This window comes from Aquarana catesbeiana, linkage group LG10 (assembly GCF_042186555.1).
Source record: "Aquarana catesbeiana isolate 2022-GZ linkage group LG10, ASM4218655v1, whole genome shotgun sequence".
Taxonomy (NCBI): Eukaryota; Metazoa; Chordata; class Amphibia; order Anura; family Ranidae; genus Aquarana; species Aquarana catesbeiana.
The window spans coordinates 43,919,740-43,943,919 of NC_133333.1; the positions used below are offsets into that span (position 1 = coordinate 43,919,740).

At 44.7% G+C, this 24,180-nt stretch overlaps 1 protein-coding gene across 6 annotated transcripts in view; it reads left to right on the forward strand.

The window, feature by feature from the left end:
- The window catches only part of LOC141110635 (cell adhesion molecule CEACAM1-like), a 165,261-nt gene that overhangs the window by 81,467 nt on the left and 59,614 nt on the right, over positions 1-24,180 (forward strand). For all 6 annotated transcript variants that reach the window (XM_073602088.1, XM_073602087.1, XM_073602085.1 and 3 more), the window contains exons 6-8: positions 7,173-7,472; positions 9,658-9,771; positions 23,394-23,418. In XM_073602088.1, the coding sequence (XP_073458189.1) occupies positions 7,173-7,472; positions 9,658-9,771; positions 23,394-23,418 (439 nt within the window). The remainder of the gene's footprint in view (positions 1-7,172; positions 7,473-9,657; positions 9,772-23,393; positions 23,419-24,180) is intronic.

Genomic DNA, 24,180 nt, shown 5'->3' on the forward strand with positions numbered 1-24,180 from the left:
AGGCCTTACTCAAGCGATGAAAAGCCTACAGGAAGGCTACTCCAGACTAGAGGAACAAGTCCATGTCCTGTCCTCTCCTTCTAACCTTCAGGGAGCATCTTCTGCCGGATTTTCACAAGCACCCTCAGTAGTAATGCTCCCTCCTGAGCCTAGAGTACCCACACCCGAAATGTTCACTGGAGAACGCAGTAAATACCGTGCCTTCTGCAACGCCTGCAAGCTCTATTTCATTTTGCAACCTTGCACCTTCTCCTTAGAAGCAACAAAGGTGGGCTTTGTCATCTCCCTATTGGCCGGCGAGCCTTAAACCTGGGCGCACCGCCTTTTGGAGCAAAAATCAGGATCCCTGGACTCCCTTGACGCCTTCTTCTCGGCCATGTCGCAGTTATATGAGGACCCCCAACTAACTGCGACTGCCGAAGCCGCACTGCATTCCATGCAACAAGGTCGCAGAGCGGCTGAAGATTATGCGGTTGAGTTCAGACGCTGGAGCTCTGACATGGACTGGAATCATGCTGCCCTGCGTTACTAGTTTCGGATGGGGTTATCCGACCCACTTAAGGATTAGTTGGCATGTGTTGGAATACCCCAGTCCCTGGATGAACTCGTCAACCTTTCTATCCAAATTGACCATCGCCTAAGAGAGCGACGTTCCGAGAGGTCCACCAACCACTTTTGTCCCACCTGGATGCTTCCTAAGGTTCCCAGCTCCTCCAGTCAGTTTACTCCTACCTCTTCTGCTCTGGTCTCTGAAGCTCCGGAACCCATGCAGCTTGGCTTGCTCTGTCCTTCTCTCACTCCAGAAGAAAAGTTGCGCAGACGTGCCCACAACTTGTGTCTGTACTGCGGTGAACCTGGACATTATGTGAGGGCCTGCCCCAACAAGACGCATAAGTGCCTTCCTTTCTCTCATTTGTGTGCACCTGTCTTGCCTAAATCTGGTACTCACCTGGCTCTTTCTATCACTTTGCAGCTCCCAGGAAGGAAAATCCCAGTATCAGTCATCATTGACTCCAGAGCATGCAGCTGCTTCATTGACCTAGTCTTCCCTACCAACCACGGCATTCCTCTCCAACCCAAGGCTCAAGGCCTCGCAGTACACCTGGTGGATGGCTCTACCCTCAGTTCCGGTCCTCTAACTTAGGAGACCATCCCCTTGCTGGCCGTCATGGGCCCTCATCATCAGGAACTTCTATGTCTGAATGCCATCTCCTCTCCTCTCTTCTCAATCATCCGGGGAATGCCCTGGCTGCAGGCCCATAATCCCAGTATTAACTGGGCCACGGGGGAAAATCAATTTCTTTCTGAATACTTCCGGCAGCACTGCCTGCGTGGAACTTCTGTAAAAATGTCTCAACTTCTCTGCTTGGATTCAAACACCGAGCTACGCCAGTCTATTCCCGAACCTTATCAGGACTTTTTGGATGTATTTAGCAAAAAGGGAGCAGAAATTCTCCCACCACACAGGCCTTATGACTGCCCGATAGAACTCTTACCCGGACAGAAGTCCCTTTTGGAAGAATCTTTCTATTAACTGAGCAGGAGTTAGACACCTTGAAGGACTACATAGATGAGAATCTGAAGAACGGGTTAATTCGCCCTTTCACCTCCCCAGCCGGTGCTGGCATCTTCTTTGTTGAAAAGAAAGACCATTCCTTATGTCCTTGCATCGATTACCAGGAGTTGAACAAGATTACTATTAAAAAAGGATATCCGCTACCACTTGTGCCTGAACTTTTCCAAAGGCTAGAAACTGCAACAATTTTCACGAAACTAGACCTCCGTGGCGCTTACAATTTAATCCATATCCGAGAAGGGGACGAATGGAAGACGGCCTTCCGTACTCGATTTGGGCATTTCGAGTACCTTGTTATGCCCTTCGGTCTGTGCAATGCACCAGCGACATTCCAACATTTTGTCAACGACATCTTCCGTGATTACCTGGACTTGTATGTCATAGTTTACCTCGACGACATCTTAATTTTCTCTGCTTCATTGGCTGATCACTGCAGGCACGTCCGAATGTACTTACTCGACTCAGGCAACATGGGCTTTATGCTAAACCCGAAAAATGCGAGTTCGAACTTCAGTGCATTCAATTTTTGGGCTTAGTCATCTCGGTCGAGGGCATTAAAATGGACCCCCAAAAAGTATCTGCTATCCTGGATTGGCCTGCACCTGCAGATAAGAAAGGGGTGCAGTGCTTCATTGGCTTTTCCAATTTCTACAGGAAATTCATCAGGGGTTTCTCTGCAATTATAGCTCCTATTATCGAGCTAACCAGACAGGGGACCCAATTCTGCTGGACTCCCAAGGCGCAGTCGGTCTTCGAAAAACTCAAAGAACTGTTCACCTCAGCTACCATTCCTAAAAACCCTAACCCTGCTCGACCTTTTGTCTTGGAAGTTGACGCCTCTGAAATCACAGTAGGAGCAGTCCTCTCCCAACTGCAAGGTGCCAAGGCTCTCCTTTACCCAGTGGCGTTCTTCTCACGCAAACTTTCAATGTCGGAAAGGAATTACGACGTGGGGGATCGGGAACTTTTAGCCATCAAGGCGGCTCTGGAGAAGTGGCGTTATCTACTGGAGGGTGCTGCACATCCCATTTTGGTCTATACTGACCATAAACATTTGGAGTACTTGAGAACAGCCAAAAGATTAAGACCCCGGCAAGCCAGATGGGCACTTTTTCTCTCTAGATTTCAATTACATATTACCTACAGACCCGGCTCTAAAAATATCAAGCCAGATGCTCTCTCCTGTATGTTCCATGACTCTGAGAAGACCTTACCTCCGGACACCATTCTTCCTTCTGGGAACTTCTTGCTTCTTCAAGGGGATCTCATCTCCCGGATTAGACAGGCCTCTATGGGAATGTCCCCGTCTGCTGAGACTTATGCTAAAGATGGCCTGTTCTGGCACAAAGGCAAAATTGTGGTCCCTGAGGGCCTAAGAGTACCTGTATGGAGCTTTGCCATGACCATAAGTTGGCCGGACATTTTGGTGTACTGAAAACTACTGACCTGGTACAGCGTACCTTATGGTGGCCCCATCTGATCAAGGATTGTAAGGATTATGTTGACTCGTGCAACACTTGTGCCCAAAGTAAAAACAGCCGGACAAGAGCCAGGGGCCTATTAAAACCTTTACCAGTTCCAGAAAGACCGTGGAGTATGATCTCGATGGACTTCATTGTTGAACTCCCTCCATCAGAAGGCTTTTCCTTCATCTTTGTTGTAGTGGACAGGTTGTCCAAGATGGCACATTTCCTTCCTATGAGGGCCACTCCCTCAGACATAGAGACAGCAAAGATTTTTGTTAAAGCGGTGTTTCACTGTCTACACATAATTTTTTTTTTTCTACCACTGACACTGTTTAATCCATTTAAATCTTTAACTTACTTTTTCCGTTTCTGCAGCTTTCTGCTCTCATTTTCCTTTAGTAAAGATAACTTTTAAAACTTCCTGTAGTTGGTTTTCATCTTGCCTGTGGGCATGTGAATCCCACAGGCATCCTCTTCCGGGATACGGTGATGCAGCTTGACCAGCATGCACCGCCCGTTCTAGCCCCGATCTCGCGCATGCGCAGTGAAGACAAAACGTAGCGCCGTCAAGAGCTCAGGTTGCCATCACAACCGGAGTCATCGTAGGAAGTCCCGCCCCGTTGTGATGGCAAGTCTCACGAGATTTGGCGGAGGTTATCCGCAATGTCTCCTGGGATGAAAGACAATGAGATCCCAGGAGACATTGCGGGTAACGAAGGATATGACGACAATACCCGCAAAGTCCACGCCCACAGCCGCAGGGACAGAAGAAAAGAAACACAGATAACGTAAGGTAAGTAAAAAAAAAAAAAAAAAAAGCTCCATATGGCACTCGGTGTTGCTTTTAGAAGCCACTGAGATGCTGATTCAAAAATGGGTGAAGATCCGCTTTAAGGAAATAGTAAGGTTACATGGGGTTCCAGCGAGTATTGTGTCCGATCAAGGTGTCCAGTTTACCTCTAGGTTCTGGAAGGCCCTCTGTGGCTCCCTGGAAATAGAATTGGCATTTGCTTTGGCTTATCACCCCCAGACGAACAGGCAAACTGAGAGGACCAATAAAACTCTGGAGCAATACCTCCGCTGCTTCTCCGCCTTCTCTCAGGACGATTGGGCCTCCTTGCTTCCTGTTGCTGAGTTCTCTTGTAATAATTCTCTGCATTTGTCCATCAGTCAGACGCCATTCTTCACCAACTATGGTTTCTATCCGTCTTTCCTGCCCAGTTCAATACCCGAATGTACCGTTCCTGCAGTCTCTGAAACCTTGGATTTTTTCACCGCTAACAATAAACTTCTGCAAGAAACCATGGCCAAGTCTCAGGAGTATTATAAGAAGATGTTTGATAAGAAGAGGCGTGGGGAACTTATCCTGGAACCTGGCAACCAAGTGTGTTTGTCCACTGTCAACGTGAAAATGGCCTGTCCCTCTAAAACTGGGCCCTAAGTTCTTGGGTCCTTTCTCGGTGTAAAGGAAAATTAATGACGTCACCTACGAACTTGACCTGCTCTATTCTCTGGAGGTTCACCAGGTCTTTCATGTGTCTCTCCTGAAACCTGCTACTCCTAATCTTTGCTGGCCGTAATACCAGGCACCCAATCCTATTGTAATGATTAATGAGGAGGAATTCGAAGTGGAAGCAATTCTGGATTGCAGGAAAAGACGCAATCAAACCCAGTATCTCATCAAATGGAGAGGGTATGGTCTCGAAGACAACTCCTGAGAGCCCGAGAGTAACCTACATGCCAGAGAACTTTTACAAGCATTTAAGAAATCTCATGCCTCCAAATTGGCTCAACTGAAGCCCAAGTGCATGGGTTAATATTCACTGACTGACTCAGTACCAGGAGGCATGGGAGGTGAGGGAGGCACTGGTGGGAAAGCAAAGCTCGGAGGCAAACGTACAAGACCCTTCCGCAAGCGCTCCTTAAAATAAAGTCTTTCTCTGAGTCTGGAGTCAATGAGGATGGCAAACAAGGTCAAACTCTCCAGCTCAGTTGGTATATCTCGGGCTGCTACCTCATCCTTGATGGAATCCGAGAGACCATGAAAAAAAGCAGCCACGAGGGCCTCATTGTTCCAAGCAACCTCTGCTGCCAGAGTACGGAACTCAATGGCGTAGTCGGCAATAGTTCTCGTACTCTGTTCGATGGACATGAAGCACTTGGCAGCAGAAGCGGAGCATGCGGGAACATCAAATACCCTTTTAAAGGAGGCCACAAAGCCAGGGTAACTCAAGACAACAGGTTTTTGCATCTCCCATAGAGGGTTTGCCCAGGCCAAGGCTCTCTCAGAAAGCAAAGATATCATGAAACCTGCTTCTGTCCGTGGGAAACACCTGGGGGAGCATCTCAAAGTAAATCTCAACCTGGTTGAGAAACTCTCTGCATTGAACTGGATCGCCCCCAAATCGCTGGGGAAGCGGGGCAGAACCAGACATACCTCTTATAGAGGTAATACTCAAGGTGAATGCCTGCACAGAGACTGGTGCAGCAGCAGGGACGGCCTTCAACTCAGGTTGTACTGGAGCAGCCACAGTGGGGGATTCCAGGTGAGCCGTGCGACTCAGGAGTGTTTGTAACGCCATGGCAAACTGATCCATGCGGTGATCTTGCTCATTTAATCTGGAAAAAATATTACCAACAAGTGGATTGACTGTATCTTCTGAATTCATGGCCTTCGCCTACTGACAGAAACCATGAACCAGACCAAGACAGAAGTACAGTAAAATCACACTTGTTTATTAATAAAAATAAAAAGGAAAATAGAGTAAGCGGAGTCAAAGCATAGCCAGAGTCCAGTAACTGGATCGGGTAGTCAGCCAAGCCAGAGTTCAGTAGCCAGATCAGGTAATCAGCCAAGCCAGAGTTCAGTAACCAGATTGGGTAATCAGCCAGGAAAGAAGTCAGGGATCCAAGTAGAGGAACAGCAAGCAGTATAAGGAGCCAGAAGGGATGTCAGCAAAGCCAGTCTTTAAACAGGAAAGCAGGAGATGGTTTCTTGTGATGTGACCAAGGCGAAGGCAGGAATGAAGTGAGCTGGAGATCTTTAAGTAGGCGGGACTGACGAGCAGATCCAGAACAGATGATTAACTGTGGAGAGAGATGAGAGTTGGCAATTAGCTGACAGCTGAGCGGCCAGCTCAGAGAAGGAAGGGCTGAGCCACCCCTGACAGGTGAATAGTTATGTACATTGACTTTTTCTGTTATTTTGTCCTATTTGTTGTTTTCTTCACAATAAAAAAAACATCTTCAAAGTTTTGTGCATGTACTGTAAATTAAATGATGCAAATCCTCAAACAATCCATGTCAATTCCAGGTTGTGAGGCAACAAAACACAAAGAATGCAAAGGGGGTAAATACTTTTGCAAGGCACTGTATATACCTGAAGTATGTGGTTTTATGACAGAGCTTTACTGCTTACTGACATATTTACTGCTGTCTGATCTCAGTAGACATTCTCACCTGGTCATTTTCGTGGTATTTCCCACTCATATTCCAGGTTCCTGCTGAAGACCATGCTGAGGTCTAACAAAAAATACAATTGTTTGGTCCTTGAATTGTATGGCCACTTAGACTTTCATTTTTAACCAGCCTAATGTCCCGTACACACATTCGGACTTTCCGACAGCAAAACCGTGGATTTTTGTTTGAAGGTTGTTGGCTCAAACTTGTCTTGCATATACATGGTCACACAAATGTAGGCCAACAATTCTGAACGTGAGAACGCGGTGTTGTACAACACGTACGATGAGCCTATAAAAAGGAAGTTCAATAGTCATGTGATATCTCCATTACGAACGCTAGTTTTACAAGACCGAGCGCTTCTGGCTTGTACTTGATTCCGAGCAGGCGTGAACTTTTGTGCGCAGACTTGTGTGCACACAATCAGACTTTCCGCCAACAATGTTTTGTTGGCGGAAAATTTGAGAACCTGCTATCAAACATTTGTGGTCAGAAAGTCCGACAGCAAATGTCCGATGGAGCATACACACAGTCGGACTTTCCAACAACAAGCTCACATCCAACATTTCCTGTTGAAAAATCCAATCGTGTGTACGCGGCATTAGAGTTGAACCACACAGTTGTATAATAACATGATTGATTGTATGCTTTTTGTGTGTTTATTTCATCAGGACCTCCATTGGCCCCAGGACATGACAACAGCAGCACCACTAGTGCAAAAGTTGGGGGGACTCTAAATCTGACAGTGACCCTGGAACCTGGACTGCCAGCAAACTTCACTTGGCTCCATTCCCTCTCTAGCCAAAGCAAGGAATCTAGCCAAAGGCAGGAATTCTCAGTGATCAGCACACATTTTAGTTCCAGTTACCTGATTCAAAACTTAACTGTGGAGGATGCTGGAAAATATGAATGCATAGCTAAGAATATAATTGGAACTCAGAGCTTTCTCTTCACTGTCAATGTGACTGAAAGTGAGTCTATTATAAAGTCTATATCTAAGCAACATAATGTTTTAAAATCTTTATATGAAAACATTGTTAAAGAAGAACTTGAAATAGTGATATGTATGATGGCATGCATTGAGGTAAAACGTGATAAAATAGTCAGTTACCACAAGCATATGAGTGCAGCTTTAAAGTCTTTCATTTAACATTTAACATTAGTACTCACCATAGGATGTTACATCTGGTTCATCGATCCAAGGGTTATCAAACTTTATAAACAAAGTGCTAGATTACAGTCTTTGAAACTTTAGAGGGCCAGACTTTGGTCAGTGGGGATACAAAAGTCCCCAGCATTAGTGGGAGTAAGCAATCCCCCTGCCTCAGTGGTAGGTGTTAGTAAAAATGTCCCCAGGTTGGGCTTCCGTGGGAGCAAAAATGCACGGATCCAAGGATGAATAGAGCCCCATTGTTGGTGCCAGTGGGAGAAATTGTTCCCACCGTTTGTGTCAGTGAGAGGAATTTTGTCCTGCCAGTGGTTTCAGTGGAAGGAATAGTCATGAGTCACTAGTCCTCCCATGATGGGGCACATCATGAGAGGACTAGTGACTCATTATTGGTGTTAGTGGGAGGAATAGTACCCACTGTTTGTGTCAGCAGAAGGAACTGTGCCCACCGTTTGTGTCAGTGGGAAGGATTTTGCCCCACCAATGATTTCATTTGAAGGAATAGTGCCCCATCAATAGTAGGAATAGTGCTCCATCGTTGGTTTTTGTTGGAAGAATAGTGCTCCATTGTTGGTATCAGTGAGCAGTATAGTCAGGGCCGGCCCTACCATGGGTCCATCATGCAGCACTTTGAGAGGGGCAGCAAATTGAACCATGGCTGCCTCTCCTTCTCTTCTATTTACCCAGCAAATTGACGACTAAGGTTTTTTCCAGCAGTTTTGTGTGTCAAGATGACAACTGCCCCCTGGGCTGCTCCGCCTACCCCTATATTACCCTAGCCCGCTACTATACTGCCTTAGCCTGTCTATATACTACCCTAACCTGTCCCTATACTGCCTAAGCCTGTCCATATATTACCCTAGCCTGTCCATACACTGACCTAACCTGTCCATATATTACCCTAGCCCATCCCTATACTGCCCTAGCCTGTCTATTTACTACCCTAGCCTGTCCATATACTGCCTTAGCCTGTCCATATACTACCCTAGCCCCTCCCTATAAAGCCCTAGCCTGTCTATACACTACCTAAGCATGCCCATTTTGCTACCCTAGCCTGTCCATTTAGTACCTAGCCTGTCTATATGCTGCCCTAGCCTGCCCCTATACTACACTAGCCTGTCTTTATACTGCCCTAGCCTGCCCATATACTGCCCTAGCCCACCCCTTGGAATTAAACATGGTATGTCATATAATTTTGCATATAGACAAGGTGCTGTTGCATGTAAATCAGACTTCCTGATAAATTTAATTTTAGTTTTAATTATCATGATATAAAATAACGGATGTGGGGGCCTTTTGGTGGGCGTGATTTTTTTTGGGGGGGGTGGGGGGGCTGCATTTTATTCTCGGACCCAGGCAGCACAATGTCTTGGGCCAGCCCTGAGTATAGTGCCCTACACTGCTGTCATTGGGAGAAGTTGAGCCCATCAATAATGTCAGTGGGAAGAATAGTGCCCCATCAATGGTGTTAGTGGTAGGAATCGTACCCCATTGTTGGGGTTATTGGAAAGAATTCTGCCCCATCATTGAGCTTAATGACAGGATAATAATGCAACAAAAGCCAGTTAAAGAAAATCTAAGGGCTACAGTTTGGGGACTGCTGCATTTGTAAAGCTCAGTTCCACATGTATGAATTTGCCTGTAGCATGTCACCTACATGCGTCCAGCAGATCCCCAGGTGTATAAACAGCTCAGATTACACATAATAAACCTCTGTCTATTGCCTGGGTTTACATCCCTTTCCTGCAATCTTAACATTGTAAATAACAGATTATGGCAGATTTAGGGTGATGTCAATCATCAGCAAAAGTTTTCACCTAAAAAGAGAGAAAAAGTCTTTACAATGTAAAAGAACCTCTAGAAAAAAAATATATATTTTGCTAGTATTTTCCTTTTGTCAAAATATAGCAAAAATTAATATAGAATTTTATAAAAAGTAAAACTGCTAGAATTGGCACTATTTAATTTTTTTTACATTTGTTTCACAGATTTTGTTCCTTCTATGAATGGCTTGAGTGGTGGCGCAATAGCTGGTATTGTTATCGGGGTTTTGGCCGGTGTTACTTTAATTGGAATTGCTGTGTTCTTCATTGTGAAGAAAAGTGAGTTTTTTTCCACATTTTACTATCTTTTTTTTTTGTGTGAACTAAATGTCATTGTGTTCATTTTGCACTGTTCTGCCTAAAACCAAATTCTGGGATAAAGCTAACTAGTCTGAAAGTAGTTCTAGAGGTTGAAGGGTTTTTTATCCTCATGCATTCAATGGGGCTGAGCCATGCTCTATGTGTCTTATAGACACACAGAGTGGGGCTAGGGAGGGAACACGCTCAAGTACCCCCATAGCAAGCGGATTGTTATGGAGGCACTCAGCAGGGGGGAGGAGCCAGGAGTGCCGGCGGGGGATCCGAGAAGAGAAGGCTGGGGGCTGCTCTGTGCAAAACTATTGCACAGAGCAGGTAAGTATAACAAGTTTTGTTCTTAAAAAAAAAAGGGAGCCTTTAGTATCACTGCAAAATTGCATGTTAATATCCATACCTTTTCCAGCCAGAAAAGCCTCTGAAATGCTCCTCCTCTGTGATTTAATTTCACTTTGCTGCTGACTTCATGACTAAGCTCCACCTCCTGATACCTCCTGTCCATTGAGAGAGCCCTTGCACTGAAGCAGCTTTACTGCACATTACAATAGAGGACGGCAGGACAGTGAATCTAAATCAGAAAGCGGTACAGAAAAAATGTTTCTGAATTATAATTGTAATAGCAGGCATCTCATAGAGTCTTAGTCAAGCACACTGGACATGAACTCCATTTTAAATATTAAAATGTCCTGCCTATTTATCTTCTCCTTCCAACCATTGTGCCATTTACACACTTGCTATCAATTTACTTTCATTCCTTTAAAGAGTCTCTTAGAGTCCCTTGTTCAACACCACTGCATGCAATCTCTTCATCTTACGCAAAAAGCCTATCAGATCATTTTGTCTTCTTGGCTATTAATGGTTTATAAAAAAAAAATAAAATAATATTCTGATAAAGAACGACTATATTCACTTATCAATTACTGTATTTTCCGCACCATAAGATGCACTTTTTTCCCCAGAAATATGGGGGAAAATGTCTCTGCGTCTTATGGTGCAAATATACATCAGGCACCGCCCCCCGCCGCCAACGGCATCGTTCCCCGCTGTCACCGCTGGAAGAGAGTCAAGAGAGCGGGGGGCAGACATCCATAACCACCCCACCCCCCGTGGCGCCAGGCGATCTCCTGGCTGGGCCTTACTCTGTTCCAGAAGACAGAGCATTCGGCTGCACGGACTGCTCTGCCTTCTGTCAGCCAGATGAGATAACATCAGGTCAGTCTGCATTTACAGCAATGGTCACTCTGCATGTCACTCTGCATTTATGGCAATGGTCACTCTGCATTTATGGCAATGGTCACTCTGCATGTCACTCTGCATTTTTGGCAATGGTCACTCTGCATGTCACTCTGCATTTATGGCACAGGTCAGGCTGCATTTCATGGGCACTGGAAAATATTTTAGTACACCATTTGGTTCAGAATATTTTTTTTTTCTTGTTTTGCTCCTCTAAAACCTAGGTGCGTCTTATGGTCAGGTGCGTCTTATGGAGCGAAAAATACAGAAAAAAAATAATACTGAGACTCTGGTTTGTAGATCCAGCTTTAGGTTGGGCTCACCAGAGATGGATTAGGGTGCAATAGGTCTCTGAGCAAGGAAGCAGCTGCCTTCTCTCTCATCACTTCAATTGAAATTGAAAATAAATTAGGCATTTTTAGGCAGTTGATAGAAGTTGGGCTTATCACCCTGGTTTACTGCAAGAGTATGATGGTTGTACCTGGGCCCAACAGACATCCACCAGGCCCTAGATTACTACCTAAGGCCCCTTTCACATGGGTGCCTCCGCTATGCAGAATTCGCTTGCTCAGTGGAGGATGTCTCTGCTGATCCCTGCTGAGCAGGCAGATGACAGGTCCGCTATGCAGAGCAGACACGGATACAGTCCTGCTCTCCTCCTTGGGGAAATCAAATGGAAACAGACCGCCTGTACATTTCCATCCAATGTCATCTGATCCGATCTGCTGGACAGATGGAAAATAGGACCACCATCCTTCTGTTTTTATCAGACAGGATCAGATGGCGGTGGGTGTCAGCGCTGACATCTGCCACTCCATAGAGGACAATGCAGTGTCCGATCGGGTCCACCTGAAAAACTGACAGGTGATCCTAATTAGGCACTGTCTGAAAAACCAAGCCAATATTTATTAAACAATTACAAAAAACACCACACAAAAAATAATTTGACAATTCATAGAAAAGAGGGCTATTGTGAATGACTAACACTGGCCCTACACATAAAATTGACAACGTTGTCCATTAAAAACAAGGGGAACCATGGCCGAACATACCACAAGCACACTCAATTCACCACTCATATACTGATGATTGTAGCAAAAGGCAGTGAAGCTAAAGTGACATGGTCAGTGGATCATTTTTCAGAGGCATGGTATAACTGGTGTGCGGGTATAGATGGATGGAGACCAAATGGAAGTCCAGAGGCCAATGAGCCTGGTGGAAGTAAACAGGAGCTGGCCGGGGTAAATTCCAGGGGGACACATCAGGGGTGACCGGCAGTAACTGACAGTTCATCTGTTTGAGCAGGTAAGCATATTATTATGGCAGCATCAAGCACAGCAGATGAGCCCGCAGCATCTAGCAGATCATATATACAGAGATGGATGATAGCAGCAAGCAGGAGGAGGGGGAGGCTGGCTCAAGAACAATAGGGGAAGCATGTGGTCATACATAGGGGGATATTTATCTCACCACCCGGACAGCGACCAAGATCCATGTCTTGCCATACTTCTCCCCAGCAAATGGCTTGGAGTCTGAGTCAATGTGAGGTCGATTTGCTCACCTGCGTCATCTGCTGTGCTTGATGCTGCCATAATAATATGCTTACCTGCTCAAACAGATGAACTGTCAGTTACTGCCGGTCACCCCTGCTGTGTCCCCCTGGAATTTACCCCGGCCAGCTCCTGTTTAATTCCACCAGGCTCATTGGCCTCTGGACTTCCATTTGGTCTCCATCCATCTCTACCCGCACACCTGTTATACCATGCCTCTGAAAAGTGATCCACTGACCATGTCACTTTAGCTTCACTGCCTTTTGTTTCAATCATCAGTGTATGAGTGGTGAATTGAGTGTGTTTGTGGTATGTTCGGCCATGGTTCCCTTTGTTTTTAATGGACAACATTATCAATTTTATATGTAGGGCCAGTGTTAGTCACTCACAATAGCCCTCTTTTCTATGAATTGTCAAATTATTTTTTGTGTGGTGTTTTTTGTAATTGTTTAATAAATATTGGCTTGGTTTTTCAGACAGTGCCTGAGGGTCTTCTGTCCTCTTGAGAGGTACTTTCTCTCTGTTTTTTCTTGTATGCTTCAGGACATCCCTGACCGGTATCCCGCATCCTTTATGCGGTTGATTGCCTGACATAAGCCTGTCTTTTTAACTAACAAAAATTGGTGGTTGATACAGGCTAACCTCACCTATTTCTTGATCCTAATTAGGCAGCCTGTGTGAAAGGGTCCTTATGGATAATTGGGCTTTGGTGCTGCCTTGCCTTAATTGAGTTTGAGCTTACGTGATTCAATATTCAAGTGATTTGACCATATGAATGGCTAGATCCACAAGATCATGCCCCCCCACACACACACATTCACACACTCATCTGCCAGAGTCACTGGTTACATTTCCTTCAACCAACAGGCTTCTTACTTTCTACTCAAAAGTGGAAAACCATTATAAATAATAATTTACTTTTTTTGGAGACTTTACATATGCTTAATGATATAATACAACACAGAGGCTTGTGATACTGTAATTTAATTCTCATCTTGTTTTTGTTTACCAAGGCTTTACGAAGAATTGATCATTATACTCAACAGGTTAAAAAAATAAAATAATTGTAATTACTTATTACTATTAGGGAAGGGCGAACGGTTCGGCCAGAGCATAAGTTTGGGCCGAACTTTCGGACGTTCTGCGAACCCGACCAGAATGCATTGCGGCGCTGAACAGTGCATTGCATACCCTGATTGGCTGAAGCAGTGAAAGCTTCAGCCAATCAGGGCACAGAGTACTGTTAGAGTCATGATTGGACACTGTCATCATGACTTTATCCAATCACGGCTCATTCCCGCCCCACAGTATAAAAGTATTCTTTCAATGGCAGCCATTTTCAGTGTGATTTTGGGGTGGAGAGGGATAGAACAGGGCTCTGTTCAGTGCTATTAGTTAGTTAGTGTGCTATACTGTGCTATTTTGCTTCAATTGTCAGTGTAGAATATTAGTTTAGTGTCAGTCTAGGGATAGGGTGAGTGTAGTGAGGAGGACCATCATTCAGCTTTGCATAGTGTGCAGCTAGAGTAAGGACAGCTCAGATAATTTCAATGTAGTGTAGTAAGACCGTGTCATTCATACATACATTAGTGTAGAGTGGGGACAGCTCATATAGTTTCAGTGTAGTGGAGTGAAGCCGTGTCAGTAATTTTTTCATTAGTGTATAGCTAGAGTAGGGACAGTTCAGATAGCATCAGTTTAGTCACGGTTGAACACCGTCTATTTGATTGCGTTACTGCCAGTTTAACGCCATTTACTTCTGTGTGCGTTACTGCCAGTTTAACGCCATATAGTTCTGTGTGCATTTCTGCCAGTTTAACACCATATCATTTTGTGTGCCTTACTTCCAGTTTAACGCCATATAGTTCTGTGTGCGTTATGGCTAGTTTAACGCCAAAAAGTTCTGTGTGCGTTATTGCCAGTTTAACGCCATATAGTTCTGTGTGCATTACTGCCAGTTTAACACCATATAGTTTTGTGCGATACTGCCAGTTTAACGCCATATAGTTTTGTGCATTACTGACAGTTTAACGCCATTTACTTCTGTGTGTGTTACTGCCAGTTTAACACCATATAGTTCTGTGTGCGTTACTGCCAGCTTAACGCCATATAGTTTAAACTGGCAGTAACGCACAAAACTATATGGTGTTTAACTGGCAGTAACGCACACAGAACTATATGGCATTAAACTAGCAGTAACGCACACAGAAGTAAATGGCGTTAAACTGTCAGTAACACACAAAACTATATGGTGTTAAACTGGCAGTAACGTACACAGAACTATATGGTGTTAAACTGGCAGTAACGTACACAGAACTATATGGCGTTAAACTGGCAGTAACGCACAAAACTAAATGACGTTAAACTGCCAGTAACGCACACAGAACTATATGGCGTTAGACTGGCAGTAACATGCACAGAACTGTATGGCATTAAACTGGCCATAACTCACAAAACTATATGGTGTTAAACTGGCAGTAACGCACACAGAAGTAAATGGCGTTAAACTGGCAGTAACGCACAAAACTATATGGCGTTAAACACCATTTACTTCTGTGTGCGTTACTGCCAGTTTAAAACCATATAGTTTTGTGAGTTACTGCCAGTTTAACGCCATATAGTTCTGTTTGCGTTACTGCCAGTTTAACGCCATATAGTTCTGTGTGTGTTACTGCCAGTTTAACGCCATATAGTTTTGTGTGTTACTGCCAGTTTAACGCCATTTACTTTTGTGTGTGTTACTGCCAGTTTAATGCCATATAGTTCTGTTGCGTCACTGTATGTTTGGCGCATTATATTGCAGTATATTATAGTGTATCCATGAAGTTTGTCTGTGTAGTGTGAGTACTCAAATTAGTGCACCAAAATGCACCAAACACCTCTTTACATTGATTAAAGTGCATCTACGTACAGATTTCAACTTCTTTACATTTTCTTATAAGCACCCCTCCCTCCCAATAGTGTCTGGGAGGACAACAAGTAGAGGCACTGTAAGGGGGCCAGCAACAAATGTGTCCACAGGCAAAGGTGGACGTGGTGCTCAGTTCTCAGGCAGGGCATCATTTCCTCTGTTTAGTGAGTTTACCCGTGCTATCCAGCCACAGCATGCAGAGGAGGTGGTGGACTGGCTTACTAAACCTTCCTCATCCTCCTCATCCTCTGTCACACAAGCAGAGACAAGTGTGCAGTCCCCTGCAGTTGCCAGAGTGGATAAACCTGTCTCCTTGTCCACATCTATTCTTGCCATAGCCCCAACATCAGCCATTGAGGAGTCAGCTGAGTTATTTGACCACAGCGTCAGGCACTTGCTCCTTGATGATGCCCAGCCATTACTGGATTCAGATGGTTCTGAGGTTGAGGATGACAGGAACATGAGCCTAGAGAGAGGGAGGTACACTGGTAGAAAAATTGGCATTCATGTTCCCCAAGCCGCAGCGTATTGCCAAGTTGTCTCCAGTGGTAATGATGAAGATGGAGGAGATGGAGATGATGATGATGAGGTCACTGATGCGACTTGGGTGCCAGATAGAGCAGAGGAGGAAACTGAAGGTGAGGAGGCACAACCCCAAGGAGGCTGACATCAAGAAAGAGTAGAGAGCAGCCACCCTATTCCATCACATTCTGCAGCTGTTATCTCCCAGCCCACTCCCCAAAGGTCAGCTGTCTGAGCCTTTTTCAGTACATCTGCAGCAGATCGCACTGTTGCTATCTGCAAACTGTGTCTCATGCACATCAAGCGTGGCAAAAACACCAACTATTTGGGTACCACATACTTAACAAGGCATTTAACGTCCAACCACTCAGCCTGTTGGCAAGAGCCACTTCAGTCTGCTCCTGCTATACGGAGTCATTACCTCTCAGCAGCCTCTACCCACCAGCTGTAGACTGTAGCCTGCAAATTTCTCTGCCCCATCTCCTGCAGGGGAAAAAGAAATACAGTCCCTGCCACCCACATGCCCAACGTCTAAATGCAAGCTTGTCAAAGCTGTTAGCTCTCCAACTTCTGCCTTTCAGCCTAGTGGATTCTGCCCCCTCATGTGAATTCACACAATCTGCTGTACCACAATGGCAGGTTCCCAGTCGCTTCTACTTTTCATGTAAGGTCGTTCCATCTCTCTATCATAACGTAGAAGGGAATGTTTTGGCATCGTTGGGCAAGGCAGTCAGCCGTAAAACTACCCTTACTGCTGACACGTGGTCAAGCAAGCATGGACAGGGATGTTATATTTCGTTCACAGCACACTGGGTAACGCTGCTTGCAACTTGAAAGGATGCAGAACAGGGCTCGGTGCTGCAGCTTGTTGTGCCCCCACGTCTCCATACAGCTGGTGGTGATGATGCCAGACCTGTGAGCTCTACCCCCTCCTCCTCCTCTGCCACCTCCATGCCCTCCTCTGCAGTTCGTCCTATGAACATCAGGTACCCCCTAAGTGTTTAAAGGGCTATTCCCAGAGTCAGGCTAAAAGGTGCCATGCAGTGCTTCAGCTGGTGTGTTTAGGGGACAGGAACCACACCAGAGCAGAGATTCTTGCAGCTCTGCATGCCAGCTGGAGCCAGGAATGGTGGTGTGTGATAATGGCTCAAGCCTCCTGTCTGCCCTTAGACAGGGAAAGTTGACACATGTGCCATGCCTGGCACATGTCCTCAATTTGGTGGTGCAGTGTTTCCTAAATACATACCTAAGGTTGCAAGATGTGCTAAAGCTTTCCAGAAGAGTCTGTAGCCATTTCAGATGGTCAGTACTCGGTTGGCTGAAATTCAGTGGGAAATCCACCTGACTGTAAACTGCCTCATTTGTGATATGCCCACCAGGTGGAACTTGACTTTGTCAATGCTGCAGCGGCTATACATGCAGCAGAGGGCCGTCAATGAGTACCTGTGCGAAAACGGCACAACGTCAGGCTCAGGCCACCTCTGTTTTTTTTTTTCCCCATGCTAATGGCTGATCATTAAGGATGTGTGCACTGTATTGTCACCATTTCAGGAGGCCACAAGGATGGTGAGCCGTGACAGTGCATGCATCAGTGACACAATCCCTGCTGCGTTCCTGCTGGAGCAGACTCTGCGTGGCATTATGGACAGGGCACTGGAGGCAGAGCAGCAGGAGGAAGAGGAGAACTTCCTTTCCTCTCAAGGCCCACTTTATCCAGACACAATCATTCCTATTTCACAGAACACACAGGAGGAGAGAGGGGAGGAGGATGAGGATTCTGGCACTTTCATAGGCTTTGAAGAAGAGGAAGACATGCGTCAATCTGTAAGCGATGGCTTTCCAACCCCAGGACCCTTGGGAGTAGTATGTGGCTGGGTGGAGGACGTTCCAGATGCTGTCATCCTGAGTGACCCCGAGGAGTCTGCTTCTCAAGCCTCGGCAAATTTGAGGCGCATGGGCAACCTCATGTTTCAAAGCCTGCAAAAGGACCCAAGAATACGTGGCATAAAGGAGAAGGATGATTAATGGTTGGCAACCCTCCTTGACCACTGTTAGGTGCATATCATTGCAATTTTTTTTGCCTTCATCAGGAGTACCTCTATAGGGTTACGGTGAGAAGGCGCCACTGACACCCAAAAACCAATTTTTCTGCACCTATTTGATAGGTGCATATCATTGCAATTTTTTACAGCAAGGCCAATTCTTGCTTTCATCAAGATTACCTCTATAGGGTTACGGTGGGAAGGCTCCACGACACCCAAAGACCAATTTTTACGCACCCGTTACTTCTATACAAAGTCAAAGTGACACCAGAATGTATCCGATGTCACTGATTAAGACTTTTTGGGATGTGGAATCTCTGCAGGACTTTGAGCCTGCCTAGCTTTGAGGGTGTTCAATCATTTCATGTTTTTGGTATACTGTAGGTTTCATGGGCACAATTAACACCCAAAGACCAATTTTTCAGCACCTGTTTGACAGGTGCATATCATTGCAATTTTTTTGCCTTTATCAAGAGCACCTCTATAGGGTTACGGTGGGAAGGCGCCCCTGACACCCAAAGAGTAATTTTTCTGCACTTGTTTGACAGGTGTATATCTTTGCAATTTTTTACAGCAAGGCCAATTCTTGCTTTCATCAAGAGTACCTCTATAGGGTTACAGTGGGAAGGTGCCCCCGACACCCAAAGACCAATTTTTCTGCACCTGTTTGACAGGTGCATATCATTGCAATTTTTTACAGCAAGGGCAATTCTTGCTTTCATCAACATTACCTCTATAGGGTTATTATTATTATTTATTTATTTCAGGTACTTATATAGCACCGTCAATTTACGCAGCGCTTTACATATATATATTATACATTCACATCAGTCCCTATACCCTCAAGGAGCTTACAATCTAAGGTCCCTAACTCACATTCATACCTATACTAGGGCCGATTTAGACAGGATCCAGTTAACCTACCAGCATGTCTTTGGAGTGTGGGAGGAAACCGGAGTACCCGGAGGAAACCCACGCAGACACAGGGAGAACATGCAAACTCCAGGCAGGTAGTGTCGTGGTCGGGATTCGAACCAGCGACCCTTCTTACTGCTAGGTGAGAGTGCTACCCACTGCGCCACTGTGCTGCCCGGTGGGAAGGTGCCACTGACACCCAAAGACCAATTTTTACGCATCCGTTACTTCTATACAAATTCAAAGTGACACCAGAATGTATCCAATGTCACTGATTAAGTCTTTTTGGGATGTGGAATCTCTGCAGGACTTTGAGGCTGCCTAGCTTTGAGGGTGTTCAATCATTTCATCTGGAAGAATGTTTTTGGTATACTGTAGGTTTCATGGGCACAATTAACACCCAAAGACCAATTTTTCAGCACCTGTTTGATAGGTGCATATCATTGCAATTTTTTTTTCCCTTCATCAAGAGCACCTCTATAGGGTTTACGGTGGGAAGGCGCCCCCGACACCCAAAGAGTAATTTTTCTGCACTTGTTTGACAAGTGCATGTCACTGCAATTTTTTTTGCCTTCATCAAGAGCACCTCTATAGGGTTACGATGGGAAGGCACCCCCGACACCCAAAGAGTAATTTTTCTGCACCTGTTTGACAGGTGCATATCATTGCAATTTTTTACAGCAAGGCCAATTCTTGCTTTCATCAAGAGTACCTCTATAGGGTTTCGGTGGGAAGGTGCCACTAACACCCAAAGACCAATTTTTCTGCACCTGTTTAACAGGTGCATATCATTGCAATTTTGTACAGCAAGGCCAATTCTTGCTTTCATTAGGAGTACCTCTATAGGGTTACGGTGGGAAGACGCCACTGACACCCAAAGACCAATTTTTCTGCACCTGTTTGACAGGTGCATATCATTGCAATTTTTTACAGGAAGGCCAATTCCTGCTTTTATTAAGATTACCTCTATAGGGTTACGGTGGGAAGGTGCCACCAACACCTAAAGTCCAATTTTTACGCACCAGTTACTTCTATACAAAATCAAAGTGACACCAGGATGTATCCAAAAAAACCTCTAATCTTGTTCCCAGTGCACTACATTGTGGCCTCATCATACACACTGGCTCCCCAGGTGTTGCTGTGCAAAATAAAGGCAGCTTGCAGGGAAAATGTCATTTTTTTGGGCTTTATAAATGTAATTATTGCTGAAGCAGATTCTAGACATGGTACAGATCTGCCACTTTACAGATAGACTAAGGGGACTCCCCAGGCACTATATTGGAAGGAATTTTTCATTTTAGGCTTTCACTTTAAAAATCAAAATATCACTGCTCATTTAAAAATGAAGTTTTTCACAAACTTTTTTTTTATTGATACATGTCCCCCAGGGCAGGACCCAGACCCCTAAAACCATTGTATGCCCAATTACTTGCATTTAAGCCTTCAAAATGGGCACTTTTGATTTTTGACGTTCATGGGCCCATTGACTTTAATGGGGTACGTTATTTGGGTCTGAATTTTTGCGGTGTTCAAAAGTTCTGGTGCGAATAGAACCAGAACTGCTTGGCCCATCCCTAATTACTATATATCAACTATGACGTTCTAAGGTATCCTGTAATTTGAGGACCCTTAAAACTGAATGAATATATATATATATATATATATATATATATATATATATATATATATATATATCAGTATAAAACAGTCCCATCAAAGATTTGTTGGTGCTGGACTTGCTAAGACAAGAGAAAAAAATCACAGCAACATATCCTAAATCTTAAATGCGGACTGCAGTTAAAACTATTTACTTTCTTGAAAGACAGGATGATAAAAAATACCCAGGACTAATTCCTCCTCTGTAAAATTATATTCTCACTTCTTTGCTGCCATTTATCATCGGTGTATAAGACACCCACGCTTCCCACCTTGATGTCATAGAGGCCAACACACAATTACAATAAGCAGAGACAGCAAAAGAAACACATGAAGATAGATTATTGGAATAATCTAAGTACTTCACATTATCAGATCTACACACTGTATCGCTGATAGTGAGAATTACTTTGTAGACAATATGCGGTCTAACAAGACTAACAGCTAAGTTGTTTGTTTTGGCTGAAGTACTCAGATAATCAATTGCTCATAGTCCTCTGTAATAACTGATATACGGGATTGTACATTTTGATCTAGAAAACATATACATACTGTATAGACCTTTGAGAAGGATTCTTATTTCACCTAAAGCCAGTAAGGTGGGTAACCAGATCTTAGTTTTTCTGTTTAAAATTTAGAAACTTCAACTCTATTGTGAAACATAGACATAAAAAGGTTGGTAACTGCCCTGGAGGAAATCATATTGGAGCTAATTTATGAAAAGTATGACATGAGAAAGAATTCTTAATACATCAAAACCAATCAGCTTCCAACTATCCCGATTAAATATGAAACAAGGATGATTACTGGGTGCTGTAGAGCGTGGGTAGGCAACCCCTGACACACAAAGCCTCTTTTTCCGGCACTCGACTCCCTCCCAATCAGCAGAGCAGTGCAGGGAAGTGTCAGTGAGACACTAATGCATTCCAATTTCAGAATTCCCCACACCCCACCTTTGTAAAAGATGGGAAACATTGTTTGGTTCTCTAACTTTGCTGTAGTTGCAATTGTCAGCTTTTGTGATGGGGAAGAGATTGGGTGCAGTTCTGCGCGGGGGGGTCCCTGTTTCCAGGAGGAGGACTGCCTTGGCCACTGCTAAAGCCAATTACAGTCCTGCTAGCCCCGCCCACCATCTGGAGGAAGATGACTCGCTTGGTTGCCACTAAGGATGGGCTCCGGCATGTTAGCACACTTCACGTGCAGAGCCTGCCAGGAAGTCGGCACTGTGCTGCGCTAATCACAGGCAGTTAGACATTTCCCGATGTGCAGCTGCAGAGGTCGGGAAATGTTTCACTGCCTGTGATTAGCGCAGTGCCGTGCCGACTTCCTGGCGGGCTCTGCACGTGGAGTGTGCGAACACGCCAGAGATCATCCTTTGTTGCCACTACAAATCTCAGAAAGAAGGGATTTCACTGTAATTGAGAAAAACACAATCAGGTGACAGTTTGTGGAATTACTGTTGAGTTTCTGGGAAATTTGTTGAAATTATTCCTCAACCATTGCGTCACTTACTACCAGTGGTGGGGCAGATGCGCAGGAGGTACAGTGGTGGGAGGGATGAGAAGGGGGTTCAGCAGTGGGACAGTAAAGCAGGGGAGTACAGTGATGGGGCAGATGAGCAGGGGGTTACAGTGGTGGGGACAGATGTGCAGGGGGTTTTCAGTGTTGGGCCAGATGAGAAGGGGGTTACAGCGGTGGGAAAGATGAGCAGGGGGTTCAGTGTTGGGGCAGAGGAGAAAGGAAGTACATTGGTGCGACAGATAAGCAGAGGGTTACAGCGGTGGGGCAGAGGAGTGGGGGGATACAGAGGTGGGGCAGATGTGCAGAGGAGAAACTTGGTACATCGGTGGAACACATGAGCGGGGGGTTACAATGGTGGGGCAGAAGAGCAGGGGGTACAATGGTGGGACAGATGTGCAGGAGGTACAGTAGTGGGGCAGATGAGCAGACAAGTTCAGTGTTAGGACAGATGAGAAGATGGTTTAGCGGTGAGACAGAAGAGCATGGGGGTATGGCGGTGGAGCAGATGTGCAGGGAGGTACAGTGGTGGGGCAGATGAGAAAGGGGGAACATTGGTGGGGCAGATGAGCAAGGGGTTATAGTGGTGGGACAGACAAGCAGGGGTTACAGTGGTGGGGCAGATGAGCAGGGGGTTACAGTGGTGGGGCAAATGAGCATGGGTTTACAGTGGTGGGGCAGATGTACAGGGTAGTACAGTGGTTGGGCAGATGTGCAGGGTGTTACAGTAGTGGGGCAGATGTGCAGAGGGTTACAGTGGTGGGGCAGATGAGCAGGGGGTACAGTGGTGAAAATTTGCAGGGGGGGTAGTGATCTGAGATGTGAAGGTGCATGAACTGGGGCTGACCTGAGGTGAGAGAGTGCAGGATGTTGAAGTAGTTTACAGCATTTACTTTATAAAAAATAATTTTCGTGATTGAGAGTGTGAAGTTGACATTTTTTTGTTATCGAATTGGCACGCTCAATTTCTTTTAAAACATTTTTCGGCACACTGTGCTCAAAAGGTTGCCTACCCCTGCTGCAGAGTTTAGACAATATGTATTTTGATCACCATGCTTACACTGCTACATGTCTATTCCCAGTTTTAGCTGTAAAGCATACCTTTATAAAATGTAAAGAGGCAGAAATAAGATTCATGCAAATATTTATCCTGGCATTTTGGCTGTATTTCATCTGTATTTCTGAATATTCTTTACTTCCTTATCCACTCGCCAACTAAAACCTTTCTATATCCTGCAGAAACACATATTGGACGTAACAAAAGGTAAGTCTTACATGTACAAATAGGCTTTTTTCTCTTAAAGGTGGGGGTCACACTGCTTTAATAGAGTCTCTTTACTTTGTGTCTTTGCCTACCTCTATGAGCTGGGGCTTTAAACCTGGTAAAAACCCAGTCTGGGCACAAGGAACACTTGCCCCCCCCTCCATGGTAGAAGGAGCTGTGACCCTTTTAATTGGGATACTTTGAGGGATAAAAGAATTCAGCATACCATTGTTCATCTATCTTGGTTGCCCTAACACTGCATAGATACAAAGCTACCAATAATTAAATGGGACTTATGTAAATGTTTCCTTGCACAGAATATAAATGCAATATTACCTGTAAGTTATAATAATAACTTGTTTTAGATTGAGTGATTTATTTTAAGAGCAAAGAAATTTGTAAAGAAAAAAAACCACACAAACTTTACTGAGAAATAGAAGGCCTATTTGTTACATAGGGGGTGTGAAAACTCACTGTCTGTCACTTCAATATTTATAATAATTTACAATTTTATATTGTAATTATTGTTATCATTTTAAGTAACTATGCCTTTCAAAAAAAGTGAGACCTTAAAAAAAAAAAAAAAAAACTAAAATTCTGGAATTTGTGATGAACACCCAATTATCCACCTGACTAAATTGATTTAAGATGGACTAATAATCCGCTTATGTTTTGAGATTTGTTGGGCAAAGCGTTAAGGGGTTAGAACCTCTGTTAGTTTTTTTTTCCTACGTTGTCTCTATTTGGAAATTTCTTTTCACT